We start from the raw sequence: 27,667 nt of genomic DNA, 5'->3' as shown, positions 1-27,667 counted from the left end.
GCCCCTGAAGAAGACAATAGAGCCCAGTAAGGGGAAAAATGACTGTGAGAGATTTTTTGTTGAGGTTATTCAGATGTATTAATACTTAACAGATTATAGGTTACGGATTAGAGAAAATTCTGTCTCCATTCTCAGATTTCATTTTAGTATTTTTAGAAGGTCCTTTATTAAAAGTTTAAATTGCTTTAGAAAACATATAGATTCCAAGAACAAGGTCCTATTTCATTTTCAATGACTTTATTGAGAACATTTTGCAAATTAGATTTTACAATTTAACATTTTACAATTAGAAATTTTATCTGCTACTACATAAATGGCAAACTTTTCAAAACACTACAGAAAATCCTTTATTTCTTTGGATTCTTCTGTTCCATGCTGAGCTCCTGAGATAAATTTTTTCTTTCAGCTTCATTTTCATCTTCCTGCGAAATAAATTTTAGAAAACATTAAAATATAAACTTTAGGGCATTTTATCAGCTATAATTAATACATTTTAATTCTATTTCTCTGAAGAATTAACTGCTGTGATTCTGGCAATCCTAGAAAAGAGGCTAGAAACAAAACGGTAAAATTATGTAACATTCAAATATTTATAGTGGGTGCTCATTTGCACTACACGTGGACTAAAATTTTCTGTATGTTCTTAAAAGCAACTTATTTTATTAATGACCTCAAATTACTTTTGAAAACACCTGCCCATAAAAAGTATCCATTTTAGGGGAGTGAATCAGGTATTTTTACTTCACTGTTTGATAAAAGTAAATTTAACTTCTGAGACACTTTATGTGCTCCAGCATGGCATTTTTGTCTCCTCTAACGTGCTTTCTTGACAGGCCTGCCAATTTTCCAATTACTTGCACCACCATATGTTATCTGAAGATCAGTCAGCTCTAAAATAGGAAACATGGGCATGTCAGTCTATCGAATGCTTACAGTCTTCTACAGTTTCAATTCTAAGTGTGGCTTCATAATTCATAGCAGGGTCCTGTGGAACACGGTGAATAAATGAAGTGACTTCGTAATGTCTGTCTCCATAGGAATGAAGTGCATCTTGTGTTCAATATTAAATGGCGACCTCCAAAGTATAAATAATGAGAGTCTGGAAAAATATTTCACCTTACAATCTGTAACCCATTTCATCATCTATGTTCCTTCAACAATGCCAAGTACAAAGCAGTCTTGCTTTCCTAATGTTTCTAATAATTATCAAGTGAGAACTTTCATTTTTATTAACTGAAATTAAAAAGCATTGTCTACTGAGTTAAGCATAGGTAGCAATTTCTTAAGTATCTCTAGACAACAGTAATATTATCAGTGTCACCAAATACATCACTCTTTATCTCAGAATCTTATAAAACCAAATTCAATCATTGTTGAGCTCTTAGTAAACTGACTTTATTAAATAAATGAAATTCAAGTATAATTTTTTCCCATGAAAAACCACATCCTTGCCTATAAATATTAAGGTGGAGAAGGCTTCCTTTATATACTTTGTCTCTAGGTTCAACAGCATCTGTGAGTTAGACTTTGTCAACATCAGAAAAGTAGAGAAATTACCAATATTATAAACCAATCTGAATCATTTATAAATATGTTGCATACAAGGGATGGGGCTTTGAATGTCATTTTGGCAATGTAATTTTAATATAGTGTTTAAAGCATAATAGTCACTGTATGTTGTTTTAATTTTTTTTTCCCAATTTATCTCTACTGAACAGAGATACTATGTTTGATTGACTCTTGAACAGGTATTTTCCACTTTTGGGCAAGAGTTTCTAGAGATTACATTTTGATTAGATCTTAACAGAAGCAAATTTCGCTCTATGCTTTCCGCTGTCTTCTTCATGTGAGACACTGACAGAAGGTGTTAATTTAGCAGGTAAAGGTGGCAAGACATTTTTTGTTAGGTAGCACTGAATTTATGTATTTAAACAGATTTTTTTCAATATAGTACAGTTCTATACATGTATTTTCTCTTCCGTCTGATTTTTCTCAACATCTTCTCTTTTCTAACTTACTTTATTCTAAGGATACAGTATATAATATACATAACAAAATATGTGTTAATTATGTTATCAGTAAGGCTTTTCTGGTCAATGATAAGCTCTATTGGTAAATCTGGGGGTAGTCAAAAGTCACATGCAGTTGTTGGAACACCTAGCCCTCTCATGTTATTCAAAGGTCAACCATAGTTTATAAATGCATGTCTCTTCTAATATTGCCTCCTGCTCAGGACAGGTGAAGAATTGTTCCACATTGTTCTTTATGCTGAGGACATGTCTTACATGATCTTGCCTTTATGTGCCTTTAAACCGTTTCCATAGGTAACAAGATCCTATCTCCTTTTTCCTCTGTACAAAGATAACTGTGATTTGGATGAAGAAAAGGATTATGAAGGGGAGGAAAAGGCATTTAACCCTACCTGCTAAAGTATAACACATTGTAATTGCTATAGAACATCATCAAAATAATGAAAATAGCAATAAAAGCTTTTATTTATTTATTTTTTTACTTAGAAAGAGAGAGAGAGAGAGGACAGGGGAGAGGGGCAGAGGAAGAGAGAGAATCTTAAGCAAGCTCCATGCTCAGCAGGGAGCCTGACATGGGGCTCAATCTCATGGGATCATGAGATTAGCCAAAATCAAGAGTCACATGCTCAACCAACTGAGCCACCCAAGCATTCCAACAGGTTTTATCATTATAAATAAAAACAGTAGATTTAGACACAATAAACCTCCATAAAGGATTTTAGAGATTGCTTTATTTTTTGTTTGTTTGTTTACAAGTGCTAATTTGTGTAAGAACTTTATAAGCAATTCAAGATTAATAAAAGCATTGAAATAGCTCAGGCAGCAAATCAAATATCATTGACTAATGATTGCATAATGAATGAAACTGCAAATATAGAAGCTTCTTACCAAAAAGTATTTCTTCACTACTGAATATTAATGGCAGTAAAAAATTTCTTCTGATAAATGGCACGTTTTTGTTTACTCTTTGCTGAGTTAAGACATCTGTTTGTTTCCCAGCAAAAGAAGACCCTTACTACACGGATCATTTCTTAGTGACAGTCCTGACAATTTTGACATTTGTTTCACAAAGTGTTCTGAAGCAGCCAGCAAGAAAATGTACCCTTTGGGGCCACTGGAAAGTGTAGACAGGTTTACCTCTTAACACAGAAGCTTGCTAATTCATACTCCAGAAAACATGTTGATTGTAACCACCCTGCAGATCTGCTAGTTACATGTGGAATTTCAATACCCACTCACATAACAACAACCCATAATGCCAAATGACTGGCGATGGTTCTTTAGCCTTCTTGCTCTTTTTACACTGACAGCATTGTTGTAGTAATGAGAATGAGAATGTCTAGGCATACACGGTCCATGGGATTACGGTCTAATGCTCCTGGTGGTAACATAAGACTGAGGGAGTTATTCTAACAGAGAACAGCAAAAACATTCTTACCTAAACTAAACATTCTAACAGTAAAAACACTGCCATTCTTACCTAAACTAAATCTCTCTTACCAATGAATAAAACTTGCACGGTTTTGTTTAAATGCTATTAAAGCTTCCACTATCAATTGGAACAGAGGCACCCTCAATTTTCCTTATTTACAAAACTGTCTTAGTTTTCATAATAGTTCAAAGAATTGATGCCAATTAATAAAACCAATCCATCCTGCTTTTTCTTTCTCTTCGGAGATAACCAACTCCAAAAAAAGGGCAGTTATTTTAGCAGCTAGAATTTCTACTGCTCAGGTAATATTTGGACTCAAATTAGTCTATTAACCCTATAGACAGCCAAATTGTAAGTGATTTCTCTTTAAGTAGTATTATACAAAGGGACAACTTTCCCCATTGTTTGTTTTTATCTTTAAAGAAGAATGTATAAATACTTTATAATGCAGATACCTGTCAAATACCACCATACCCAAGTGATTAAGGTTAATATCACCAGTAATACTTATTCACAGTAATTAACCCTTCGCTATGATGCACTAAAAAGGGCACATCAGGTCTGTGGTATCCTTCCTAATAATGCATAATCTCAATCTAATCATGAGAAAGCATCAGATAAACATTATGTAAAATAACTAAACAGTAGTCTTCAAAACTGTCAAGGTCATCAAAGACCATACAAAGTTTGGACTGTCACAGATGGGAGAAGACTAAGGGAACATGATGATTAAAAACTGATGGGATCCTGGGCCACAAAAAGGGTATTAGTGGGAAAACTGGCAAAATTTAAATATGGTCTATGCAGTAGTTAATAGTATTGTCTTGATGTTAATTCCTGGTTTCAGTTATCTACTTTAGTTATAAAAATCGATAACACTTCAGCAAGCTGGATAAAGGGCAAATGGGAATTACCTGTACTATTTTTGCATTTTTCTTAAATCTAAAATTATTTCAAAAAGCAATTTAATAAATGGTGACTCAATGAAAGGTTTTCTGCAAAGTAAGTATCACGTATATATAAAGATTTTATGTGGAAAAAAATTCAAGGCACCTATAGCTGCTCACATTGAAAATACACAGCCAAAACAGTTTGCTTTCCATTGTTCTACTTAAAATTCCTTTCGTAAGTATCTCAAATGTTCATAATGGTGATGTTCTTAATTTTTATTTCCTTGTTTATGCTTTCATATATTTTCTTTTCTACTTATGGATTACTTTTACCAACAGAAAACAAGATTTTTTTAAAATAAATCCCTTTATAATCTCACCCTTTGAACTATTTCCAGAAATAAGCATAGTGGAGGTCAATGTTTACAAAGAGAATTTCAGTTGTTTTCACTTTACTGAATTTCTTACTTATAGCAGACAGATACATGGTAGTACAGCAGTAAAATGAAGTGAGGAGGTGCAGCTAAGCACTAACTTAACCTATTTCTATTTTCTTGTATTATCTTTAGATTTTAAATATTCCTTTGGCTAATCCGAGAGTTATTGTAGTTGGATTCAAATTAATAGTCAAAATTATCTTTATGCTTTAACAATGGTCTTTTTAAAAATGTTAGTGAATATATATGTGTATATATATTTATGGCTTTTGACAAAAAAAGATATACACTTAATCTGTTATATTAGTTATAGAATAGGTATCAAAAAGCAATATATACTCTTCCAATCTATGGTCAAAAACTGCTGTCTTTTATTTACTTAAAGTATGTTCCAGATATAATTCTCAACAGCATTTAAGATTATGCTTTTAATACAGAAAATGTGCTGGTGCTGCACAATGAAGAAAAAATTTATCTTAATAACTGGAAAAATACTGATGATAATGAAAATGTTTTAGGCAAAATGAGCACGCTGCATGCTTCAGACTAAAATTAATTAGAGTTTTTAATGTTTTACAATTCCACCATAATTCTTTAAATGGTGCATTTCCTTCATAGTAATAAACACTTGGATCATTAAGTAAAGTGCAAGATGTGTGTGATGTGCTACATTTAACAACCTTTGGCTCTTTTTTCTGTACTTCTGCATTCACTTTTCCAATGCACTGAATAAGCAATTGAAGACCACAATTAAATTTCCTGACTTTGCATATTTGAGATTCTTATTTCATTTAATACAAAAGGTAATTAATCTACCATTTTATAACTGAATCCAACTTTAGTGGGCCATGATAGATACTGAAATGAACTTACAAGAAATGCTTAATTAAATATAGTGTAAAAAGCATAAGATGGTTTTTTTTTTTCCTTATGACAGAAGTTGCATATTTAATTAGAAAGTCTAGGGCTATATTATAAAATTAAAGTAACTGGGGAGGTTCTTAGTAAACCTAGCTCAAATACTTACATCTTATAAGTAAATTTCTACCTTTTTTTCTACTTAGTGGTTCAGAAAAGAAATAACCAAGGAAATTTCCCTTAATTTAATATTATAAAATCATATCCTTTATTTTAATAGCAAGTAAAACAGATAAAAGGGCAGAAATGAATATCTGATTTCATGTATGAGAATACATGAACAATTCTGTTTCATTTGTTAAGCAATCACTTATCTCCGATTTGTGATTGTGGAACAAATTTAATGGACTAGGTTTGCTTTTCTGAGTCTTTAGTTCGTCTTGTCATGTTTTACTTTGCTTTTGGTAGCATGGAAATGGGGAAGTTAGAAATAAAACACTGGGTTTTCCAGTGTTTCCCAGAGCCAGAAAGACCCTCAGGACTAGCACAACCATCTGGAGAGGGTATATTTATATTAAAGGAAATGAAGATCAGTGAGTGAAAGGTGAGAGTCAGGCAAAATAGCTAGCAGAAAGGAAAGAAAGGAAATGAATGACGGATGGTAAGTGTGAGCAAGAGTAGGCTCTTAATGAACATAAACCCTATTCTATAAGTTTATATCCTTATATCTTCCCATAAACATGAATAAAAAGCACAATTTCTGTAACATTAATGTTTAGATATTTCAGGTACATTTAAGATATGAACCTTCTAGGGCTAAAAATACCACTATCCTCTTCATATGGAGCTTATGGTCTTAAAGATTAGAAAAAATCTTCTTATAGAAGTCTAATATCTGAGAAATAAGCATAGAAGTATATGCTAGATTCTGCATGAGATGCCCCTACCTTGATAACTCACCTTCATTTGTAACATTTTTGCTTTAAAAGATATTTACTTGGTTTGAAGTATTCAGTTTTGTAAGTTGGTATGCAGTCAGCACTGATTACAGAAAAACAAAACAAAAATATCTCAAATTCTTTAATGGTCCAACATAAATATATTTTCAAGTGAGGATAGCAAAGTTTTATATGTTTTTTCATGTAGTACCTTATTTATGTTTTTATTTACTTATTAATTTTAATTAAGCATGGTTGACATAATGTTATATTAGTTTCAGGTGTACAACATGCTGATTGACAACTATATATATATTACTCAGTGCTCACCACAGTAAGTATAGTTCCCATCTGTCACCATACAAAGTTACTAAAATATTGACTATATTCCCTATTCAGTACTTTTCATCCCCATGATTTATTTTATAACTAACTGAAACTTTGTATCTCTTTGTCCCCTTCACCTATGTTTCCATTCCCCATACCCCTCCCCTCTGGCACTTATGTTTATTCTATTCAGGAGTGTTTCTGCTTCACTGTTTTTAGCTCCACATATAAGTGATATCATACTGTATTTGTCTTTGTCTTACTTTACTCAGCATAATATTCTCTAGGTCCATCTATGCTGTTACATATTCTACCGTAATTTCTTTATCCACCACAATTTCTTTATGCATTCAGCTACCCACCGACACTTAGATTGCTTCCAAATCTTGGCTATGATAAATAATGCTGCAATAAACATAGGAGTACATGTATCTTTTGAATTACTATTGTTTTTTTCTTTGAGTAAATACCCACAAGTAAAATTACTGTGTTGTATGGTTTTTCTATTTTTAACTTTTGGAGGAAACTCCATGCTGTTTTCCATAGTGGCTGCACCAATTTACATTCCCACCAACAGTGTTTTAGGGTTCCTTTTTCTCCACATCCTTGCCAAATCTTGCTATTTCTTGTCTTTTTTTCCCCACTAGGTTATTTAGTTTTGAGAAGGAGTGCAAGTGGGGTAGTGGCAGAGAGAGAAGGAGATAGAGAATCCCAAACAGGCTCTGTGTTGTCAGCGCTAAGCCCAGCAAGAGGCTTGATCTCACGAATCATGAGATCATGACCTGAGCTGAAATCAAGAGTTGGTTGCTTAACCGAATGGGCCACCTAGGCACCCCATTTCTTGTCTTTTTGATACTAAGTGGTCTTTGTGGTTTTGATTTGCATTTCCCTGACGATCAGTGATGTTGAACATCTTTTCATGTATCTGTTGGCCATCTGTATACCTTCTTTGAAAAAAATGTCTCTTCAGATCCTCTGCCCATTTTTTTTTATTATATTTATCATTTTATTTTTTAATTTACATCCAAATTAGTTAGCAAATAATGCAACAATTATTTCAGGAGTAGGTTCCTTAGCCCCTTACCCATTTAGCCCATCCCTCCTCCCACAACCCCTCCGGTAACCCTCAGTTTGTTCTCCATATTTATGAGTCTCTTCTGTTTTGTCCCCCTCCCTGTTTTTATATTATTTTTGTTTCCCTTCCCTTGTGTTCATCTGTTTTGTCTCTTAAAGTCCTCATATGAGTGAAGTCATATGATTTTTGTCTTTCTCTGACTGACTTAATTTCACTTAGCATAATACCTTCTAGTTCCACTCATGTAGTTGCAAATGGCAAGATTTCTTTTTTTTTTTTATTGCTGAGTAATACTCCATTGTGTATACAAGCCACATCTTCTTTATCCATTCATCCATCAATGGACATTTGTGCTCTTTCCATACTTTGGCTATTGTTGATAGTGTTGCTATAAACATGGGGGTGCATGGGTCCCTTCGAAACAGCACACCTGTATCCCTTGGATAAATACCTAGTAGTGCAATTGCTGGGCCATAGGGTAGTTTGATTTTTAATTTTTTGAGGAACCTCCAGACTGTTTTCCAGAGTGGCTGCACCAGCTTGCATTCCCACCAACAGTGTAAAAGAGATCCTCTTTCTCTGTATCCTCGCCAACATCTGTTGTTGCCTGAGTTGTTAATGTTAGCCATCCTGACAGGTGTAAGGTGGTATTTCATGGTGGTTTTGATTTTTATTTCCCTGATGATGAGTGATGTTGAGCATTTTTTCATGTGTTGGTTGGCCATCTGGATGTCTTCTTTGGAGAAGTGTCTATTCATGTCTTTTGCCCATTTCTTCACTAGATTATTTGTTTTTTGGGTGTTGAATTTGATAAGTTCTGTATAGATTCTGGATACTAACCCTTTATCTGATATGTCATTTGCAAATATCTTCTCCCATTCTGTCAGTTGCCTTTTGGTTTTGCTGATCGTTTCCTTTGCTGTGCAGAAGCTTTTAATTTTGATGAGGTCCCAGTAGTTCATTTTTGCTTTTGTTTCCCTTGCTACTGGAGATGTGTTGAGTAAGAAGTTGCCGCCACCAAGATCAAAGAGGTTTTTGCCTGCTTTCTCCTCGAGGATTTTGATGGCTTCCTCTCTTACATTTACGTCTTTCATCCATTTTGAGCTTATTTTTGGGTATGGTGTAAGAAAGTGGTCCAGGTTCATTCTTCTGCATGTCACTGTCCAGTTTTCCCAGCACCTCTTGCTGAAGACTGTCTTTATTCCACTGAATATACTTTCGTGCTTTGTCAAAGGTTAGTTGGCCATATGTTTCTGGGTCCATTTCTGGGTTCTCTATTCTGTTCCATTGATCTAAGTGTCTGTTCTTGTACCAGCACCATACTGTCTTGATGATTACAGCTTTGTAGTGTAGCTTGAGGTCTCGGATTGTGATGCCTCCTGCTTTGGTTTTCGTTTTCAAGATTGCTTTGGCTATTCGGGGTCTTTTCTGGTTCCGTACACATTTTAGAATTGTTTATTCTAGCTCTGTGAAGAATACTGGTGTTATTTTAATGGGTATTGCATTGAATAGGTAGATTGCTTTGGATAGTATCGACATTTTAACAATATTTGTTCTTCCTATCCAGGAGCATGGAATGTCTTTCCATTTTTTTGTGTCTTCTTCAATTTCTTTCATAAGCTTTCTATAGTTTTCAGTGTATAGCTTTTTCACCTCTTTGGTTAGATTTATTCCTAGGTATTTTATAGTTTTTGGTGCAATTGTAAATGAGATCAATTGCTTGATTTCTCTGTTGCTTCATTGTTGGTGTATAGGAATGCAACTGATTTCTGTGCATTGATTTTATATCCTGCAACTTTGCTGAATTCATGAATCAGTTCTAGCATTTTTTTAGTGGAATCTTTTGGGTTTTCCATGTAGAATATCACGTCATCTGTGAAGAGTGAAAGTTTGACCTCCTCCTGGCTGATTTGGATGCCTTTTCTTTCTTTGTGTTGTCTGACTGCAGAGGCTAATTAAGACTTCCAATACTATGTTGAATAACAGTGGCGAGAGTGTACATCCCTCTCCTGTTCCTGACCTTAGGGGGAAAGCTCTCAGTTTTTCCCCATTGAGGATGATATTAGCGTTGGGTCGTTCATATATGGCTTTTATAATCTCAAGGTATGATCCTTCTATCCCTCCCTTCTTGAAGGTTTTTATCAAGAAAGGATGCTGTCTTTTGTCAAATGCTTTCTCTGCATCTATTGATAGGATCGTATGGTTCTTGTCCTTTTCTTGCATTGATGTGATGAATCACGTTAATTGAGTGTGGATATTGAACCTGTCCTGCATCCCAGGTGTAAATCCCACTTGGTCGTGGTAAATAATTTTTTCAATGTATTGTTGAATCTGGCTGGCTAATATCTTGTTGAGGATTTTTGCATTCATGTTCATCAGGGAAATTGGTCTATAGTTCTCCTTTTTCATGGGGTCTCTGTCTGGTTTTGGAATCAAGGTAATGCTGACCTCATAGAAAGAGTTTGGAACTTTTCCTTCCATTTCTATATTTTGGAACAGCTTTAAGAGAACAGGTGTTAACTCTTCCTTAAATGTTTGGTAGAATTTCCCCTGGAAAGCCATCTGGCTCCGGACTTTTGTTTTTTGGCAGATTTTTGATTACTAATTTGATTTCTTTACTGGTTATGGGTCTGTTCAAATTTTCTGTTTCTTCCTGTTTCAGTTTTGGAAGTATGTATGTTTCTAGGAATTTGTCCATGTCTTCTAGATTATCCATTTTATTGGTGTATAGTTGTTCATAATATCCTCTTATTATTGTTTTTGTTTCTGCTGTGTTGATTGTAATCTCTCCTCTTTCATTCTTGATTTTTATTTTTTTATCTTTTTTTTTTTTTTTTTTTTTTTGAGACAGGGAGAGACAGAGCATGAACAGGGGAGGGTCAGAGAGAGGGAGACACAGAATTTGAAACAGGCTCCAGGCTCTGAGCTGTCAGCACAGAGCCCGACGCGGGGTTCCAACTCACGGACCGCGAGATCATGACCTGAGCCGAAGTCGGCCACTTAACCGACTGAGCCACCCAGGCGCCCCTTGTTCTTGATTTTATTATGTGGGTCCTTTCCTTTTTCTTTTTGATCAAAGTGGCTAGTTGTTTATCAATTTTGTTAATTCTTTCAAAGAACCAGCTTCTGGTTTCATTGGTCTGTTCTACTGTTTCTTGTTATTGTTGTTGTTGTTTTGATAGCATTAATTTCTGCTCTAATCTTTATTACTTCCTGTCTTCTGCTGATTTTTGGTTTTATTTGCTTTTATTTTCCAGCTCTTTAAGGGGTAAGGTTAAGTTGTGTATCTGAGGTCTTTGTTCCTTCTTTAGGAAGGCCTAGATTGCTATAGACTTTCATCTTATGACCGCCTTTGCTGCGTCCCAGAGGTTTTGAGCTGTGGTGTTATTTTCATTGGTTTCCATGTACTTTTTAATTTCCTCTTTAACTTCTTGGTTAGCCTATTAATTCTTTAGTAGGATGTTCTTCAGTCTCCAAGTATTTGTTACCTTCCCAAATTTTTTCTTGTGGTTGATTTTGAGTTTCATAGCGTTGTGGTCTGAAAATATGCACAGTATGATCTCGATCTTTTTGTAGTTGTTGAGGGCTGATTTGTGTCCCAGTATGTGGCCTATTGTGGAGAACATTCCATGTGCACTGGAGAAGAATGTGTGTACTGCTGCTTTAGGATGAAATGTTCTGAATATATCTGTTAAGTCCATCTGGTCCAGTGTGTCATTCAAAGCCATTGTTTCCTTGTTGATTTTTTGATTACATGATCTGTCCATTGCTGTGAGCAGGGTGTTGAAGTCTGGTATTACTATCGATGAGTTTCTTTATGTTTGTGATTAATTGATTTATATGTTGGGTGCTTCCACAATTGGTGCATAAATGTTTACAAATGTTAGGTCTTCTTGATGGATAGACCCCTGAATTATGATATAATGCCCTTCTCCATCTCTTGATACAGTCTTTATTTTAAAGTCTTGATTGTCTGATACAAGTATGGCTACTCTGGCTTTCTTTTGTTGACCATTAGCATGATAGATGGTTCTCTATCCCCTTACTTTCAATCTGAAGGTGTCTTTAGGTCTAAAGTGGGTCTCTTGTAAACAACATATAGATGGATCTTGTTTTCTTATCCATTCTGCTACCCTATGTCTTTTGATTGGAGCATTGAGTCCATTGACGTTTAGAGTGAGTACTGAAAGAGGAATTTCTTGCCATTATGTTGCTTGTAGAGTTGGAGTTTCTGGTGGTGTTCTTTGGTTCTTTCTAAACTTTGTTGCTTTTGGCCTTTCTCTCCTCTCTCTCTCTCTTTCTTTTTATTTTCATCTTTTCTCCCCTCACAGAGTCCCCCTTAAAATTTCTTGCAGGGCTGGTTTAGTGGTCACAAACTCCTTTAATTTTTGTTTGTCTGGGAAACTTTTTATCTCTCTTTCTGTTTTGAATGACAGCCTTGCTGGGTAGAGAATTCTTGGCCGCATATTTTTCTGATTCAGCACATTAAATATATCCTGCCACTCCTTTCTGACCTGCCAAGTTTTTGTGGATAGCTCTGCTGGGAACCTGATCTGTCTTCCCTTGTAGGTTAAGGACTTTTTTTCCCTTGCTGCTTTCATGATTCTTTCCTTGCCTGAGTATTTTGTGAATTTGACTATGATATGCGTTGTTTGATGGTCGTTTTTTTGTTGAATTTAATGGGAGTCCTCTATGCTTCCTGGATTTTGATGTCTGTGTCTTTCCCCCGGTTAGGAAAGTTTTCCGCTATGATTGGCTCATATAACCCTTCTACCCCTATTTCTCCCTCTTCTGGGACCCATATGATTCTGATGTTGTTCCTTTTTAATGAGTCACAAATCATCTATTCACTAAATGTAACATTTCAAAAATCTCAAATGTGCTAATATTTAGAGACAGTACATATAAACTTCTACTTTCCCTACAGACACTCAAGGAGAAGAAATATTTCTAAATTTATGCTGTTTTATTTTTTTACCCTAAATATACACATACAGGTTTAAATTCCCAGGGGTTTAAAAAAATTCTACCAAATTAAAATGAAGTAAAAATAAGGTCTAAAAGTGTCTGAAATATGCAAGATATGAGATAGGGCGATCACCAAAGTATAGTACTCAAAAGACTTCCAAGTTGGATTTCAAAAATCAGAGATTGGCTCATTAAAGTTTTCAGATATATATACACTGTTTACTATGACTAGAATTTATTGAGCAATAACAGTTATAAAAGCTGGAAAATACTTGTATGTAGCATATTTATTTATTCATTAACATAAGCAATAACCATGATATTGGGATTGGCCACTAGAAGACTACCATCTTTTTCTTAAATTTTTTTTTAACATTTATTCATTTTTGAGATACAGAGAGAGAGAGGGAGACACAGAATCTGAAGAAGGCTCCAGGCTCTGAGCTATCAGCACAGAGCCTGACAGACAGCAAAACATTACCTGAGCTGAGGTCAGATGCTTAACCAGTTGAGCCACCCAGGCACCCCAAGAGTGCCATCGTTAGTAGGATGTGACAACATTTTGTTTATACTTCAAAATACAACAAGGAGTTTGATGCAGCACAGATTAAAAAGACACTATATATTTTAAAAGAAAAGTTTTTTTTTTTTGCTTAGTAAGGCCCTAAGTTTAATTTTTACCAAAATTAACTTCTATACTGCCGTTAGAAAAATCATAATCTTTGGCCATTTTAACTGAAACCACAATTTAAAAAAAAAGAGAAAGATAAAATACATTTTATATTTCCTTTGCTGAGTTTTGATATTCTAAATAAAGGATAGTTATAGCTCATATGTGTCAAATTACTGTCAAAGAAACAAACAGAATTTACATAAATGGTAATGGTACATTCAACCTTAATATTACTTTAGAGAATGGGTAGAAGACACTCAACAAGTAAAAAATACCATAAACTCCCTTAATGAAAATTATATTAACTTTTTTTACATAACTTGACTTCACTGAATGAAACTTATCAAAGTGAAAACCAGAATTTGTATTAAGATAAAAAGCTGACAGAATATTTCAGTAATTAAAATTCTTCTATTGTTATAGTTTCTGAGGCCAGATAAACTGTAAATGTTTTAAACTGACAAATTTCAGACTAAGAAATAACTTCAAATATACGTAATAAAATATCTAGATAGATTTTCATTAGGAACTTATAAACTGTCTCAATTTAAGTTATTTTCAATATATAATGCCCTTTTTAAGCAGGAAGTTGTCAACGTATTTATCTCCAAAGCCACATCAAAATCAAAGAAGGACTTGAGGCTAATTTGCAAACAACTAGGATATGTATGGAACATCTCTTAACTCGCTTACAGTTCTCAGAGTAATTAAGTCACAGAATATTAAAGTTGAAAGATTCCTATCAGATCTTATCTAATCCCGCACATTATATATGAAAATACTGAGGACTAAATAGACAAAAATACGAAACCACTTTCTTTACTAGGTTATCTAGGGACATAAAACAACTCCCCAAACTGTCTTCCAAACTCAAATGATTTAAAACTATACTGCTAAAAGAAAAATGATAACTTTACAGTGGAGAAACCTGACAAACACTAACTTAACTTGACTGAGCACGGTTAACATAACTAGTAATACATATTGACATGCTATTTCCCCTCATATGATGTACTGAGAAGGGACATCACCTCTAGTCTGTGGTAGCCTCAATCTAAGCATGAGGAAATACCAGACAAACCCAAATTGAAGGATAGTCTATAAAATAAATGAATAATACTCTTCAAAAGTGTCAAGGTTTGAAAGGCAAGAAAAGGGTGATAATTGCCACCATCCAGAATACCCATGAATGGGGATTCTGGGCCAGAAAAAGGACATTAGTGACAAAACCGGTAAAATTCAAACAAATTCTATAGTTTACTTAAAAGTATTACAATATTAAGATTTGCGTTTGATCATTGTTCTGTGTTTATATCAGATGTTAACATAAGGAGAAGGTGGGTACTCTCCATAAAATTTTTGCAACTCTTAAAATCTAAACTTGTCTCAACACAAAAAGTAAAAACAGACAAGCAAATAAAAAAATCTTTGTTAGGATGATTTAGAAATAAATATGCTTTGGTTTTAAATACTATAAAGTTTCTCACCAAAGTAGTATGCAGAGGTAATCAGAGTTATACATAAAGAGGTTTTGGCATTTCCATAATATGAACAACTCATTACAGACTCTATAAAGTAGTGCCTTTAGTAAAAAAATGCTACTAAAATCATACAGTCATTCAGTGATGTTTCACACGTGAAGTTCACTGTCATGTTTTTCTGATTCATGAAGTTTAACAACCATTAGAACAATATTCAACTGTAATACAGTAAAATATATGATTTGTTTTTATTATTTCATTTGGTCGTATTTTGGGTAGTAGATGTTCTTATTAATACTAACATGTTATTTTGATACCTTTAATCAGTGCCTTCAAAAATGATGTCTGACTGTTATCTAGAGGAAAAGAGGTATTCTTGCTTAACAAAGAAAATTTCTCCAAAGAAGTTACCATTTGACCTAAGACTGACTTAATAGGGTACAGATGTCAAACCAAAGCAAAAATGTTAGTAAGTCAAAACCTAAAGATCAATCAGTTGATCTATTCATTTTTGGTAACCCAATGACAGACCTGATTGTATTGATCAAATAATCTTTACATTTTAGAAGAGTCTGGAATATAGTTTGTTCATTGACTCATATTAAACATTATCTTACAGAGAGGGAGGCAAACCATAAGAGACTCTTAAACACAGAGAACAGACAGGGTTGCTGGAGGAGGGGGTGGGAGTGGGGAATGGACTGGATGGGTGATGGGCACTGAGGAGGGCATTTGTTGGGATGAGCACTGGGTGTGCATGTAAGTGATGAATCATTGGGTTCTACCCCCCACAATCAAAACTACACTGTATATTAACTAACTTCAGTTTAATAAACCTAAAACAAAAACATTATCTTATAAAGATGGTTTTAACTCTTGAAGTAAATTATATTCCTAGAATAAATTCTATTCCTAGAATCTTCTTCCCTTTTTACTCTTACAAAAATTTAATGAGGGGGGCCTGGGTGGCTCAGTTGGTTGAGTGTCCGACTCTTGATTTTGGCTTAGGAAGTGATCTCATCGTTCTTAGGAATGAACTCCATGTCAGGCTCTCTGCTGTCATAGAGCCTGCTTGGGATTCTCTCTCTCCTTCTCTCTCTGTCCCTACCTTGCTTGTATGTGTGCACGTGTACTCTGTCTCAAAATAAACAAATAAACGTAAAAAAATTTAATGAACAGTGACTGTGAGTTGGACATTAGGCAAGGTATTGGAAATAACAAAGATGGATAAAAGTTCTTGCTGCCTAGAGCAGTCCATGTTCCAATTTGGTAGACAGGCATGCATATAATTACAATGCAATGGAGAAAGTACATCAGGCATATAAATGTGAAGAGAAGAAAACTGACCATGATAATACATAGAAGAGTTTGCCTTTTTTTAATGATTAATATTCTAGAGAGGTGGGCTATGTCATCAAAATAACAAACCTTTCCTCATGCCCAAAGATTAGTATTGTGAATCTTTAAAACAAATACTTCTCACTGTAACTTACACTATCCTTGTATTAAGGTAAATTCAACATCAAGGGCATCTTTCAGAAATAAAACTATGTTTAGAAAGTGAATCTTAAAAACTTTACTCCCAAGTGAACAGATTAAGTTGCTTCAAATATCTCTATTTCAAGTTGAATACTATTTTCCCCAGAGTGAACCCATTAGTCTTCATAGTTTTATTGGAAATTAACAGCTCATTAGATGTCCAGTAACACATCTTCTATGGCACATTAATTTTTCATGGATTAAAAACTGATTTTGCTTCAAGAAAAATTAAAAATATTATTTTAGAAAATTCCACACACAAAAATGCTCTAACAGTGGTTTTTCACAGTCAGTGTCAAAATTAACAGCCACATTTCCATATCTAGAACTTGTAGATTACTGCTTAGCCACTGTTTTGCTTATTTTAAGAAAAAGATTTCTAGACAAATGGCACCTTTTACTCTGATTTTGTATGCTTAGTTTACTTCTGTCATAAAGGTGTCAGTCAGTGAGGAGTCCTCTGACTTTATGCACGAAACTTGCTATTCCTCAGCACTCAGATTGTTCTCCATAACATGTATTACAATGAAAGGATCATTTACTTATTTACATATCATGTGTCTTCTTTCACTAGGCTGTAAGCTCCATGATAGAAGATTTTTCCCTGTCTTGCTTATTACCACAGTATCCTAAGGAATTAGTGCTATTCCTATCCTACTTTGGCTTCTTAATGAATATTTCTTGACTACATGAATAAATTTACTACTATACAGATGCACAGGAAACAAATAAATAATACTTTTGACTTTTTGTATACATATCAAATACCAAGTATTTACATACATTATATGTAATCTTCACAAATGCCAGGAAAGAATAAGTATTTTTAATATTTTCATTCCCATTTCTCATTGAGAAAATTGAGGATTGGAGACATTAAGGAACGGCTCTTAGTCACACACTTAAAAATATGACAACCTAGGATTCAAATTCAGCTCTGACTCCAAAGAGTCCTCTTTCCATATACCAAAGGGACAATTACAATTGCCTGTGATCAATACATTTTAAAAGCATCCCATACATTCTGAAAAATAACTCAATTTTGCTCACTGGCTACTGACCACATTAATTATTCAGTTTAACAAAAAGATTCTAAGTCTATCTCACAGAAGTGACTGAAAAACAACCTTTAAATCCAAAACAGTTCTACAATTCTGCTCCCTAAAGATAATCTGTGGAAATCTTGATAAACATACTGATTGCCTTTTCACTTTTTCAAATATTATGACAGTATTTAGGATTTGTTGTATGATATTTCCTAAATCTCATGAGGAAATAGAAATAGTTGAGGACAAAAAGGGTATTGGTAAAATGTCACAAGAATCAATTTTTGAGCAACACACAATTCTGCACTACTTTGGGATGACTGCTCTTATGTCTTCAAATAAACTCATGTAAAGATAATTTATTATCAAGGTCCATGGCTTTCTCAATTTTTTCCTAATTACTAACACAAAAGCTTACTTTTTGAGAAAATAAAAATAGCCTCTATTTGTAAGAAGAATCATAAGCCTCTAGAGGTAGGACTCCTCTGGGCTCTTGGGAATGCTGAGAGTTCAAACTCAAGGGTCTCAAAAGAAAATCCGAGTACAATATTAAATTGACTCTGACAAAACCCAATGATTAATGAAAAATGAAGTTATACAGTTGAAAATATAAAAATGACAAAAGTTAATGATCTCATAGCCACATTATGTGGCAGTCATACTGTTCAATCAAAAATCCATTAAACATTTAAAAGTTCTAATTTTCATAATACAGATGGTTCAGTAATTACCCAGGGAATTTAAATTTATAATTATCCGTTGCAATGAGAGGGTTTTTAAAGAATTATTTTATTTTGCTTATTTTAAAATTACTGTATTTTATCACAGACAGAAAATACATAAATAGAATGCAGCTCCTTTTTTTCCCATTTTCTTTTAAAATAGAAAATAAAGTATATGGTCTGTAATTCACCACAGATTGAAATGTTTTATTGATAAATTCAATTTCAAAAGAATTATAAAACAGGAATATAACTGAGTAATAGTAGGCATTTGAAACTGTGACACCATTGTGTCCCATCTGACTGTAGGTAGCCTGAAGCAGGGCTTGATTCTGCTGATACAAAGGTAGTAAACCCCAAAATTAATTTGTGTTACATGTTTCACATCACAAGCAGCACAATAATATGTAATATTATGTTGACTTCTGAAAAGCCATATGGAAAACTTGGTAACATTGTTTTTTTAGAAAAATTGTAGGCTTCTAATATACAAAATAAATCTACATGACTTATTTAAACTAAGCTTTACTTAAAATAAAAAGTTAATGATGTGTTTCCTTCTTTCTTTCCTTTAGTTTTTCATTCAGTAATTATTTAATGAATACCTATTACATGCAATATGTTCAGGGTAGAGAGGACAGCAAACACAGCTGATCCCGGTGATCAGGAAATTTATACACTTGAAAGGTAAAGTGTCTTCAATTCAGACCTATGTTCTTTATACCAGACACCTCCAGGTTTCTTCAGGGTATCAAATTATTTTTGTTATAAATGTTGCAAACATAACAGTAATCATAACCGTAACTTATAACACTTAACCTTTCAGTATTCCTTCTCCATCCTTTTCCCCTTTCTTTCCAATACATTGAGTTGGATATTACTTATTCCCTGGTATGTTTTTATATTTTAACATTTTATATGAATGGCATCATATTATATATCTTCTACAGTTTGCAGTTTCTTTTCTTTTTTTTTAATTTTATTTAAACCCAAGTTTGTTAACATATAGTGTAATAATGGTTTCAGGAGTAGAATTTAGGGATTTGTCACTTACATATAACACCCAGTGCTCAACACAAGTGCCCTCCTTAATACCCATCGCCCATTTAGCCCATCCCCCACACACACCCCCCCCCGCCCCAGCAACCCTTAGTTTGTTCTCTATATTAAGACTCTTATGGTTTGCCTCCCTGCAGTTTGTTTTCAACATTACATTTTATCAATTTATTTACATTAAACTTTCTTAATATAAATGTTTTTAACTCAAACACTAACTTCATACACTTGAAACATTCCAACTAAGGTCAAGGTGATAACACGCATACCACTATTATTTAATCTTGTTTTGGAGATATTAGCCAACACTATTAGACAAGAGAAAGACAAAGTATAAAGTTGTAAAAGAGGAAGTAAAACCAACCGTATTTGTGTATACCTAGAAATGTCCAGGGAATCAACTGAAACACCCTTACAAACAATAAGAGAATACAGTGAGGACCTCTATTGATAATATGAGGAAAATCAACAATAGGTTAAAAAAAACCCAACAGATTATTCAAGACAACTCTAAATTCTATATCTGCGTTCTTCTAGTTACATCCCTAAATTTCGAGAGGAGAGTGATCAAAACAAGAAAACTGTCCACTATGTGTATTTCCAAGAGGAAATCGATACATAAGCAAGTCACATTTAGAGATAAATCAGGTATGGAGATAAGTTACAACAGATTTCTATGTTTTTTTTTTTTTCAGAGCACTCTTCTCTACTAAGAGCTGTTAAGATTTTAGAGATAGGAGGTACCTTACTTAGAGGATGGATCATTTGATCTATTCTTTTTTATAATGCTGATAGAAAAGCCATTCTTAGAGTACATAATTGACTTCCCCAGGGTCCCATAGCTAATTAATAGTAAAGTTGGATTCAGAATTCATGTCTCCTAGGTTGCTGTCTGGAACTGTCTTTCATGATGGATTAATATTGACCGTAATGAAGCAATATGATTTTAAATCAATTGTTGGCAAAAATAGAGATTATACAAAAACACAACAAAAAATGTTGGTGACATTGTGTGTGTGTGTGTGTGTGTACACATAATCCATGGGTTGAATTTATCTTACACTGAAAAACAAATATGTGATGTTCTTCCCCAAAACATCTACATGAGTACATGTCTAGGCTTTGGTGTCAGACAAACCTATTTGAATCCTGCTTTGGAACTTACTGTTGATGTGACCTTGGGAAAGGCACATGACCTCTTAGTTTTGGCTTCCTTATCTGTAAAATGTAAAAAAATAAAAACCTAGCCTCAAAACCTAACCAGAACAAAAATTATAAGTTTTGTAGGGGGGCCTGGGTGGCTCAGTTAATTAAGCATCCAACTCTTGGTTTTGGCTCAGGTCATGATCTCACAGGTTCATAAGTTTGAGCCCCACATTGGGCTCAGTGCTGACAGAGCAGAGCCTGCTTGGGATTCTCTCTCTATCCCCCTCCCTGCTTGTGCTCTCTCAAAATAAATACTTAAAAAGGGTAAGTTTTGCTTTCTTTTCTATCTACAATCCTAATTTTTCAATACAAATGATAATTGTTAAGAATTAAATTTACAATATAGAATGTTTTCTATTTGTTGGTTATCTACGAATATGTATCTATTATGTGCCAGCTTCTGTTCTAGGAGATGGAGAAACAGCATTACTGTCCTCATGGATCTTAAATTCCAACAGGGAAAGACATAATAATCTGCTAACAAGTTTCAAATTTTGATGTAGCAGAAAGAACACAGGAAAGGGATACAAACTGTGGGAGCACACCTTTTCTTAGACAAAGTAATCAGGAAAATACCTCTACTAAAGAGGTGACATTCAGGCTGAGACCTGAATGATATGAAGGAGCCACTCATATACTAATCTGTGAGAAGATGATGTCCAGACCTACGGAAGACGGGCAAGGACTTTAGAGTACAAATGAGTTCAGCATGCACATGCACCAGAAAAGTCAGCATATTTGGCACGATATTAAATGTTAGGTACAACTATGTGGGCCATATTGGATATTCTATTTGCAATGAGAAGCCATTGGAGGGTTTAAAAATTTAAGTAATATGATTTGATTTTGAATTCGATGCTTGTTTTGGTTGCAATTTAGAGAAAATAGAGGATAGGTAAGAATGAAAATAGGGACATAGGGCAAAAGGCTACTGCAATAGTCCGTATCAGGAATGAGAGTGTCTTAAAGTATTGTAGTAGTAGTAGGAGTAGAAAGTATAATATGGTTCAGAGTATGTTATAGTTTAGAGTAAGGGCAGGCTGATAGGTAGATATGGAAATCAACAACAACAACAAAAAAGTAATTAGGAATGATTCCTCTGTTGTTGGCACCCAAAAATGGATAAGTTGGTAAAGACTATGGGAGACATAGTTGTGATGGGAGTGATGAAGAATGAGGAAATAAGAATTCTATTTTGGCAGTATTGAGCTTAAGACAGTCTTTAGATATTCAATGCCAATGTCAGCAAATATTTGGGCAGATGAATTTAGATCTTGGAAGAAGAATTAAGGGCTGGTATTAGAAGTTTTGAAGTCCTCAACGTATAGTTATTATAAGACTATTTGCAATCATCTAGGGAACAATACGTAAATAGAGAAGAAAAAGGCCCCAAGGACCAATAAGCCATGTTAATACAACTTAGGTAGAGGTGAAGAATTTAGCTAACAGGACTGAGGAGTTGCCAGTTTTGTATGAAGAAAATTAGGGGACAATATGGGCCACAGAAACCAAGATAAGAACATTTTCAAGAAAGAGGAAATGGCCAATTGATTGCCAAAAGATATTAAGAAGTCAGATAAGATTCAAGCAGAGGCATGACTACTTTGACAAGAAAGACACTGTAAGTGACCTTACAAGAATCATTTCAGTAGAATGGTAGAGATCAAAGCCCAGTTGAAATAATTTAAAGAGGGGCCAGGACATGTCATTTTGCATTTCATCCTTCTTGTTTAATTTTAAGACTGGAGCTATAGCAGCAATCTTTGAACCATGGTAGAAAGACCAAAAGACTCATGGTAAAATTACTCCTGATAGCTTGGGCTTCTAGCAATACTATTTCTGGGCTTTTAGTCAAGCGTTATATTTTATATCTTCCATATATTAATCAAACCTTTCCTGCAGCATAAAAATCTACCTCCTCTATAAACAATATATGGTATATATATCTCTGTCCTGGTCCCCTAGACTTTCAGCTTGAATAAGAAACAAAAAACAAAAAACAAAACAAAAACCAAAACTGCAGCACTGGTTTGCAGAGTCCACTGCATTTACTGTCCATAAGAACATCTTTCACCATCTCCTTTTAAGTCTGTATGTCCTAGTCTCAAAATGACCATATGAAGCTGAATATATGTATGAAAGGGAAACTTTCACAAAGCAGAGATCTAGAACTCCTTTAAAAAAATATGCATATATGTTGCTTTATACACCCAACCATAAACAGTCATTTCAGAATGATTTTCTCAACTTCAGTTTAGTGTTCTGAGAATTGACACTACATGACTGTAATCAGGAGGTAGTAACTGGAGAAAGGATGAGGTCAAAGTTAGGGTCTCTGAAAGACTGGGAGATATTAAAACATGTTTGTCAAAGAAAATTTAAACAAATGAAGAGATTCTTTTTCAAGGAACTAAAATATTTTCTATCTGATATTTCTCTGGCATTAGTGTCTCAAATGAAGTTTTTGATTATAACAAAATTTTCTTTCAAAATTAATTTTATAATATTTAAATAAATATAGGAATCCTCATGTTTTCATTATAAAGCACTAGAAACTGTCATAAAACATACTGTCCTAAGTCTAGATTTTCCAATAAAACATTTTAAGATAATAGAATTAATTTAATACAGTTAATTAATGATGAAGAATTTAGGCTCAACATATTCAAGAGCTTATTTGCCACTATTAAAATTTTTAAATATGAAATATGATTTTATATTTTCCTAAATTTGCTAATATAACCAGTTTAAAATATGGTAATGTAAAACATACAGAATAGAATAAAAATAGAAAACCAAAAACTTAAAAGGTTTATAACATTATATGACAATAATTTACTGTTTTTAATCAAATAGGATTATAGTACTGTTCATATATCTAATACATGTTATTTTTTCAAATTCATTAGCGTATTTCATAATGGTAAAAACAAAGCATGTAATTATTAGAAAAACTGTCTTTAAATAGTTTGATTAAATTAAGTATATTGCTATAAAATATTATTGCAAAATTGATATGTAACTGTGCTAATTGCTTTAAGACAATAGCAGTGTTAAAGCTGGATAAAATACTTCCATAAATTATAACAAGTGAATCAGCAACTTTATATTATCATAAAAATAATTTGGAAATGTTAAATTCTTTTCTGCCCATAATGAAATTGCCTAAGAGACATTTTGGAGATTTGCTCATTTTCAGTCTATTTAAGTTTATAGCAGTGATAATGATACCATAGTGGTTCTTAAAATAATGTGAATTTTTCAGATATGAAGGTTTATGCACACAAGAACTTTTATTTTCTTCTAGATCCTCAGTGAAACAGCCAGTGGAAATTTTAAAATATAAGAGAGAGGGAGAGAAAGAGGGAAAGAAGAAGTGAGAACATATACCTACAGAGAGAGAGCGAGAGAGAGAAGTAGAGAGAGGGAGAGGGAGAGAGGGAAAGAACAAGTGAGAACATATGCCTATTATGATACTGGCATCACAGAACACTCCTACCACATTCTAAAAATATCAAGAATATTTGCTGGGACCCAACAAACCAGGTTAGTTCTCTTGCTACTGGCTTTAACAGTATCTTTAGTTATTTTTCCATAGCTTCCTTCTCATTTGTCTATATTCTCTGATAGACTATAAGCAAGCATCAAGAAGACAGGAGCTGTATCCTGTCATGGATGCCATGGTACTAAGCAACTATTACGGGGCCTTATACTTATAAAATGCTCAGTAAATATTTGTTAAATGAAGGCAAGATGAAAAGGTAGAAAGAGATACACTAATATCCTAACAGTGGTTACCTGAGAGGTAGGTTAGGAGTTTTGTTTTCTTTATTCTTTTTTTTTTTTTTTTGCATTTTTTGAATGATCTTAGTAAACATATATTACTTGTATAATAAGAATATAATAATACATTTAAAAATGCAGCTATTAAAGTAATCTGTCACTTAATTCCTTACTAAACATACCACAGATAAACAGTAATATGAAAAAAAGTAGTAATTAAAATGATGCATAGTTATTTATAAAAAATTATGCTAAATGAAGCTTATGTATTTTTTTTATTTACAAATTACTGTAGTATACCATCTTCAAAAATTAATTAAGGGCATATTAATTAGTATAGAGACTATTGTTCAATAAAATTTTATTTTTCATTGTTGGAGAAGTGAAGAAATGTAAAGTAAATCTGGATTCTCAAAGCCTGTCAAATATTTCTAACATACGTAAAGTCTTTTATACTTCTAATTTTTTAAAAAGTTTATTTGAGAGAGAGCGAGCAAACGAACAGGGCAGAGAGAGAGGGAATCCCAAGCAGGCTCTTCCCTGTCAGCGCAGAGACCCATGTGGAGCTTGAATCTGGGAACTGTGAGGTCACGACCTGAGCTGAAATTAAGAGTTGGAGCCCAACACCCTGAGCGACCCAGGTGCCCCTATTTCTAATTTTTAAGTAATGCAACCAAGTAGTGTATAGCTTGTTCCTATCCTAGACAAATACTTAACTACAAAAAGATGAAGCAGTAAATTACAGGGCTACATTTTGTACGGGCAGAAAATACTAGATTTTTCAAACTGGTAACTTTTATGACATTAGCCAACTAGCCATTAAATCATTAATGTCATTTTAATACTGTATGTTTATATAGGATAATGATTTGACTTTGAGAACTTAAAGTATTGTGCTATTAACATAAGAACTACTTTTTTTTTGCATTGTTTTTTGGTGGTTTTGTATAGTGAACATGTGACTAAAAGAAAATCTTACTATTTTTCCCCCTATCAAACATAGTAAGATTTTCTTTAAGCTAGATTTGTGATAATGATAGGTTAAACTTGTCATACTATTTTTAATAAAATACAGCATCCTTACTTTAATATATGGAAGATACATTTTCAAGAAGGAAAATGCTGATGTTATCTTGGTTATAAGCTGGCTGCTGAAATGATTTAGATAGTTTTCTCTTCCATACAATATCAGTGTAAGGCCTTTCTTTTCAATGAGTTATAGTGGATAGTTCAAACCTATTTTATGTGTATCTTAGTTCAGAAAAATGGGAAAACATAAATATTTACTCTATATAGACAGAAAAGACACAAGATATAGATAAAAAATGATCCATTATAGAGCAGTGAATAATTACAATGTGTATCACTGTAAGAATGGAAAAGGGCGTCAAGTATTTCCACCAGCTTTAAATTTGAGGATATCTAAGGTTACTGAGAAAATTTTAAATCTGTAATTTTGTGTGTTTGGGATATGTGTTTTTGGTTCACGAATCTACACTGATAATAAATTTAACATTGTTGTCTATAGCACACTTTGCCAAAAAGAGTAAAACTTTGGCTTTAATTGAAAAGCATCTCTAAAAAAAATGCCTAAAAAATCCTAATATAAAAATAAAAAATAATAATCAGTGGTGCTTGTTTTAAGTAAATTCTTCCTTTTACCTCTGATATTTAGATATTTAAAAGGTAGCTAGGTAAGTTTTTGTGGACAAAAAATTCTCATAGTTTGATAACTTAAGGAAAATATGCTATTTTTTTTCTTTCATGATGCAGTATTTTTTAAATTTTGGAAGACTACACGGTAAGGAGAAGGAAGTATCAATTAGGAACAGCAATATCACTAATAAAGCGATCAGTATAAAATTGATAGGTACTAGAAACAGTTTCAAACTACATTTAAAAATGAGACACAAAAATACCTGTTATCAGTCACATACTACATTGATGCAAAATGCTGTTAATTTCAAATAAAATCTGTACACAGATTAAACCTTTTTGTAGGAACCATATATCCAATTAAGCTCTTGATGATCAAGACTATTATATACCACAATGCAAGAAAAAATTTTAAATAAGTTATTTTATATCAAAATGGGAAAATATTTGTCTACATATGCCAAACAATAAGCCCAATTAGATAATCATGGAAATGATACAATATTTGGGAAATATATAGACACTGTAAGAGATTTAGTCACAAATGTACACAATGGAACACTGAATATCAGTACTATATATGGCAAAGACCAATGGACTTGGAGACATAAAGTCTAAAGTCCTGAGCTGGGCCCTGCTATTTATTATGGGTCTTTTTTTTTTAATATTTATTTATTATTTTTGAGAGAGAGAGAGAGAGAGACAAGGGGGCAGATAGAGGATCAAAAGCTGGCTCTGTGCTGACAGCACAGAGCCTGACATTGGGCTTAAACTCAAGAACTACGAGATCATGACCTGAGCCCAAGTTGGATATTCAACTGCCTGAGCCACTCCACCTGCCCCAATTACGGGTCTCTGACAATTCATTCACAAATCTTGGAACTCCAGATTCTTAAATACAGAGATAACCTTGAGGGGGATGAGGTCTAAGAACATTTGAGCAGTTGATCTGCAAAGTGAATTCTAGATTTAAATTCAAAGATTCCACCTATTCTAAATGAATAAGAAGTATATTATGAATAGAACTCCTCATGAAACTGGTATTTTCCTCAAATAACCTTGAGGAACCATTTCTTTCCCTGGGCAAATGCTTTATAATTATAACCAACTAAATTATTAAGGCAGACATTACTTATTTGGAGCACATTTATAGTATCTACTGACCTGCTACTAGCAATAATTCAGTATCATATGAAATGTAAAAATAATAGCTTAAATTAAAACTTGAGATGCTTCAAAAATATAGTATTCATGTGATCCTTTGTTGAAAATATGAAATAGTACTATGCTGTAATTCTATATTAATCCAGAAAAAAAGAGCCTATAACCAGATTTATATACGATACCATTGTTCTCAAAGAATCTTTTTGACAGTAACAATTATATAAAAAGCTGCTGTAAGTTTTTTGGCATTCTATCCTTTGAGTTATGAAAAATCAAACATGAAACAAAATAGCTTGGCTATGCTCACAAATCAGGATAAACATAAGATTAGCAACAAAAGTATTAACTATATATCATCATGATTATTATTACTATAATTGTATTAG

At 33.5% G+C, this 27,667-nt stretch overlaps 1 protein-coding gene across 3 annotated transcripts in view; it reads right to left on the bottom strand.

Annotated features, from left to right (window-relative positions):
* Positions 1-220: 220 nt before the first annotated feature.
* PHF14 (PHD finger protein 14) overlaps positions 221-27,667 on the bottom strand; it is a 208,970-nt gene continuing 181,523 nt past the window's right edge. For all 3 annotated transcript variants that reach the window (XR_009610015.3, XM_060632560.3, XM_060632559.3), the window contains one exon: positions 221-422. Coding sequence is in view for 2 of the 3 variants with exons in the window: in XM_060632560.3 (XP_060488543.1) it covers positions 348-422 (75 nt within the window). In the remaining variant the exon portion in view is untranslated. The remainder of the gene's footprint in view (positions 423-27,667) is intronic.

Source organism: Panthera onca, chromosome A2, assembly GCF_046562875.1.
Source record: "Panthera onca isolate mPanOnc1 chromosome A2, mPanOnc1 haplotype 2, whole genome shotgun sequence".
NCBI classification, from domain to species: domain Eukaryota; kingdom Metazoa; phylum Chordata; class Mammalia; order Carnivora; family Felidae; genus Panthera; species Panthera onca.
Note: the sequence above shows the minus strand (reverse complement) of the source record. Positions and strands in the feature narration are given on the sequence as shown.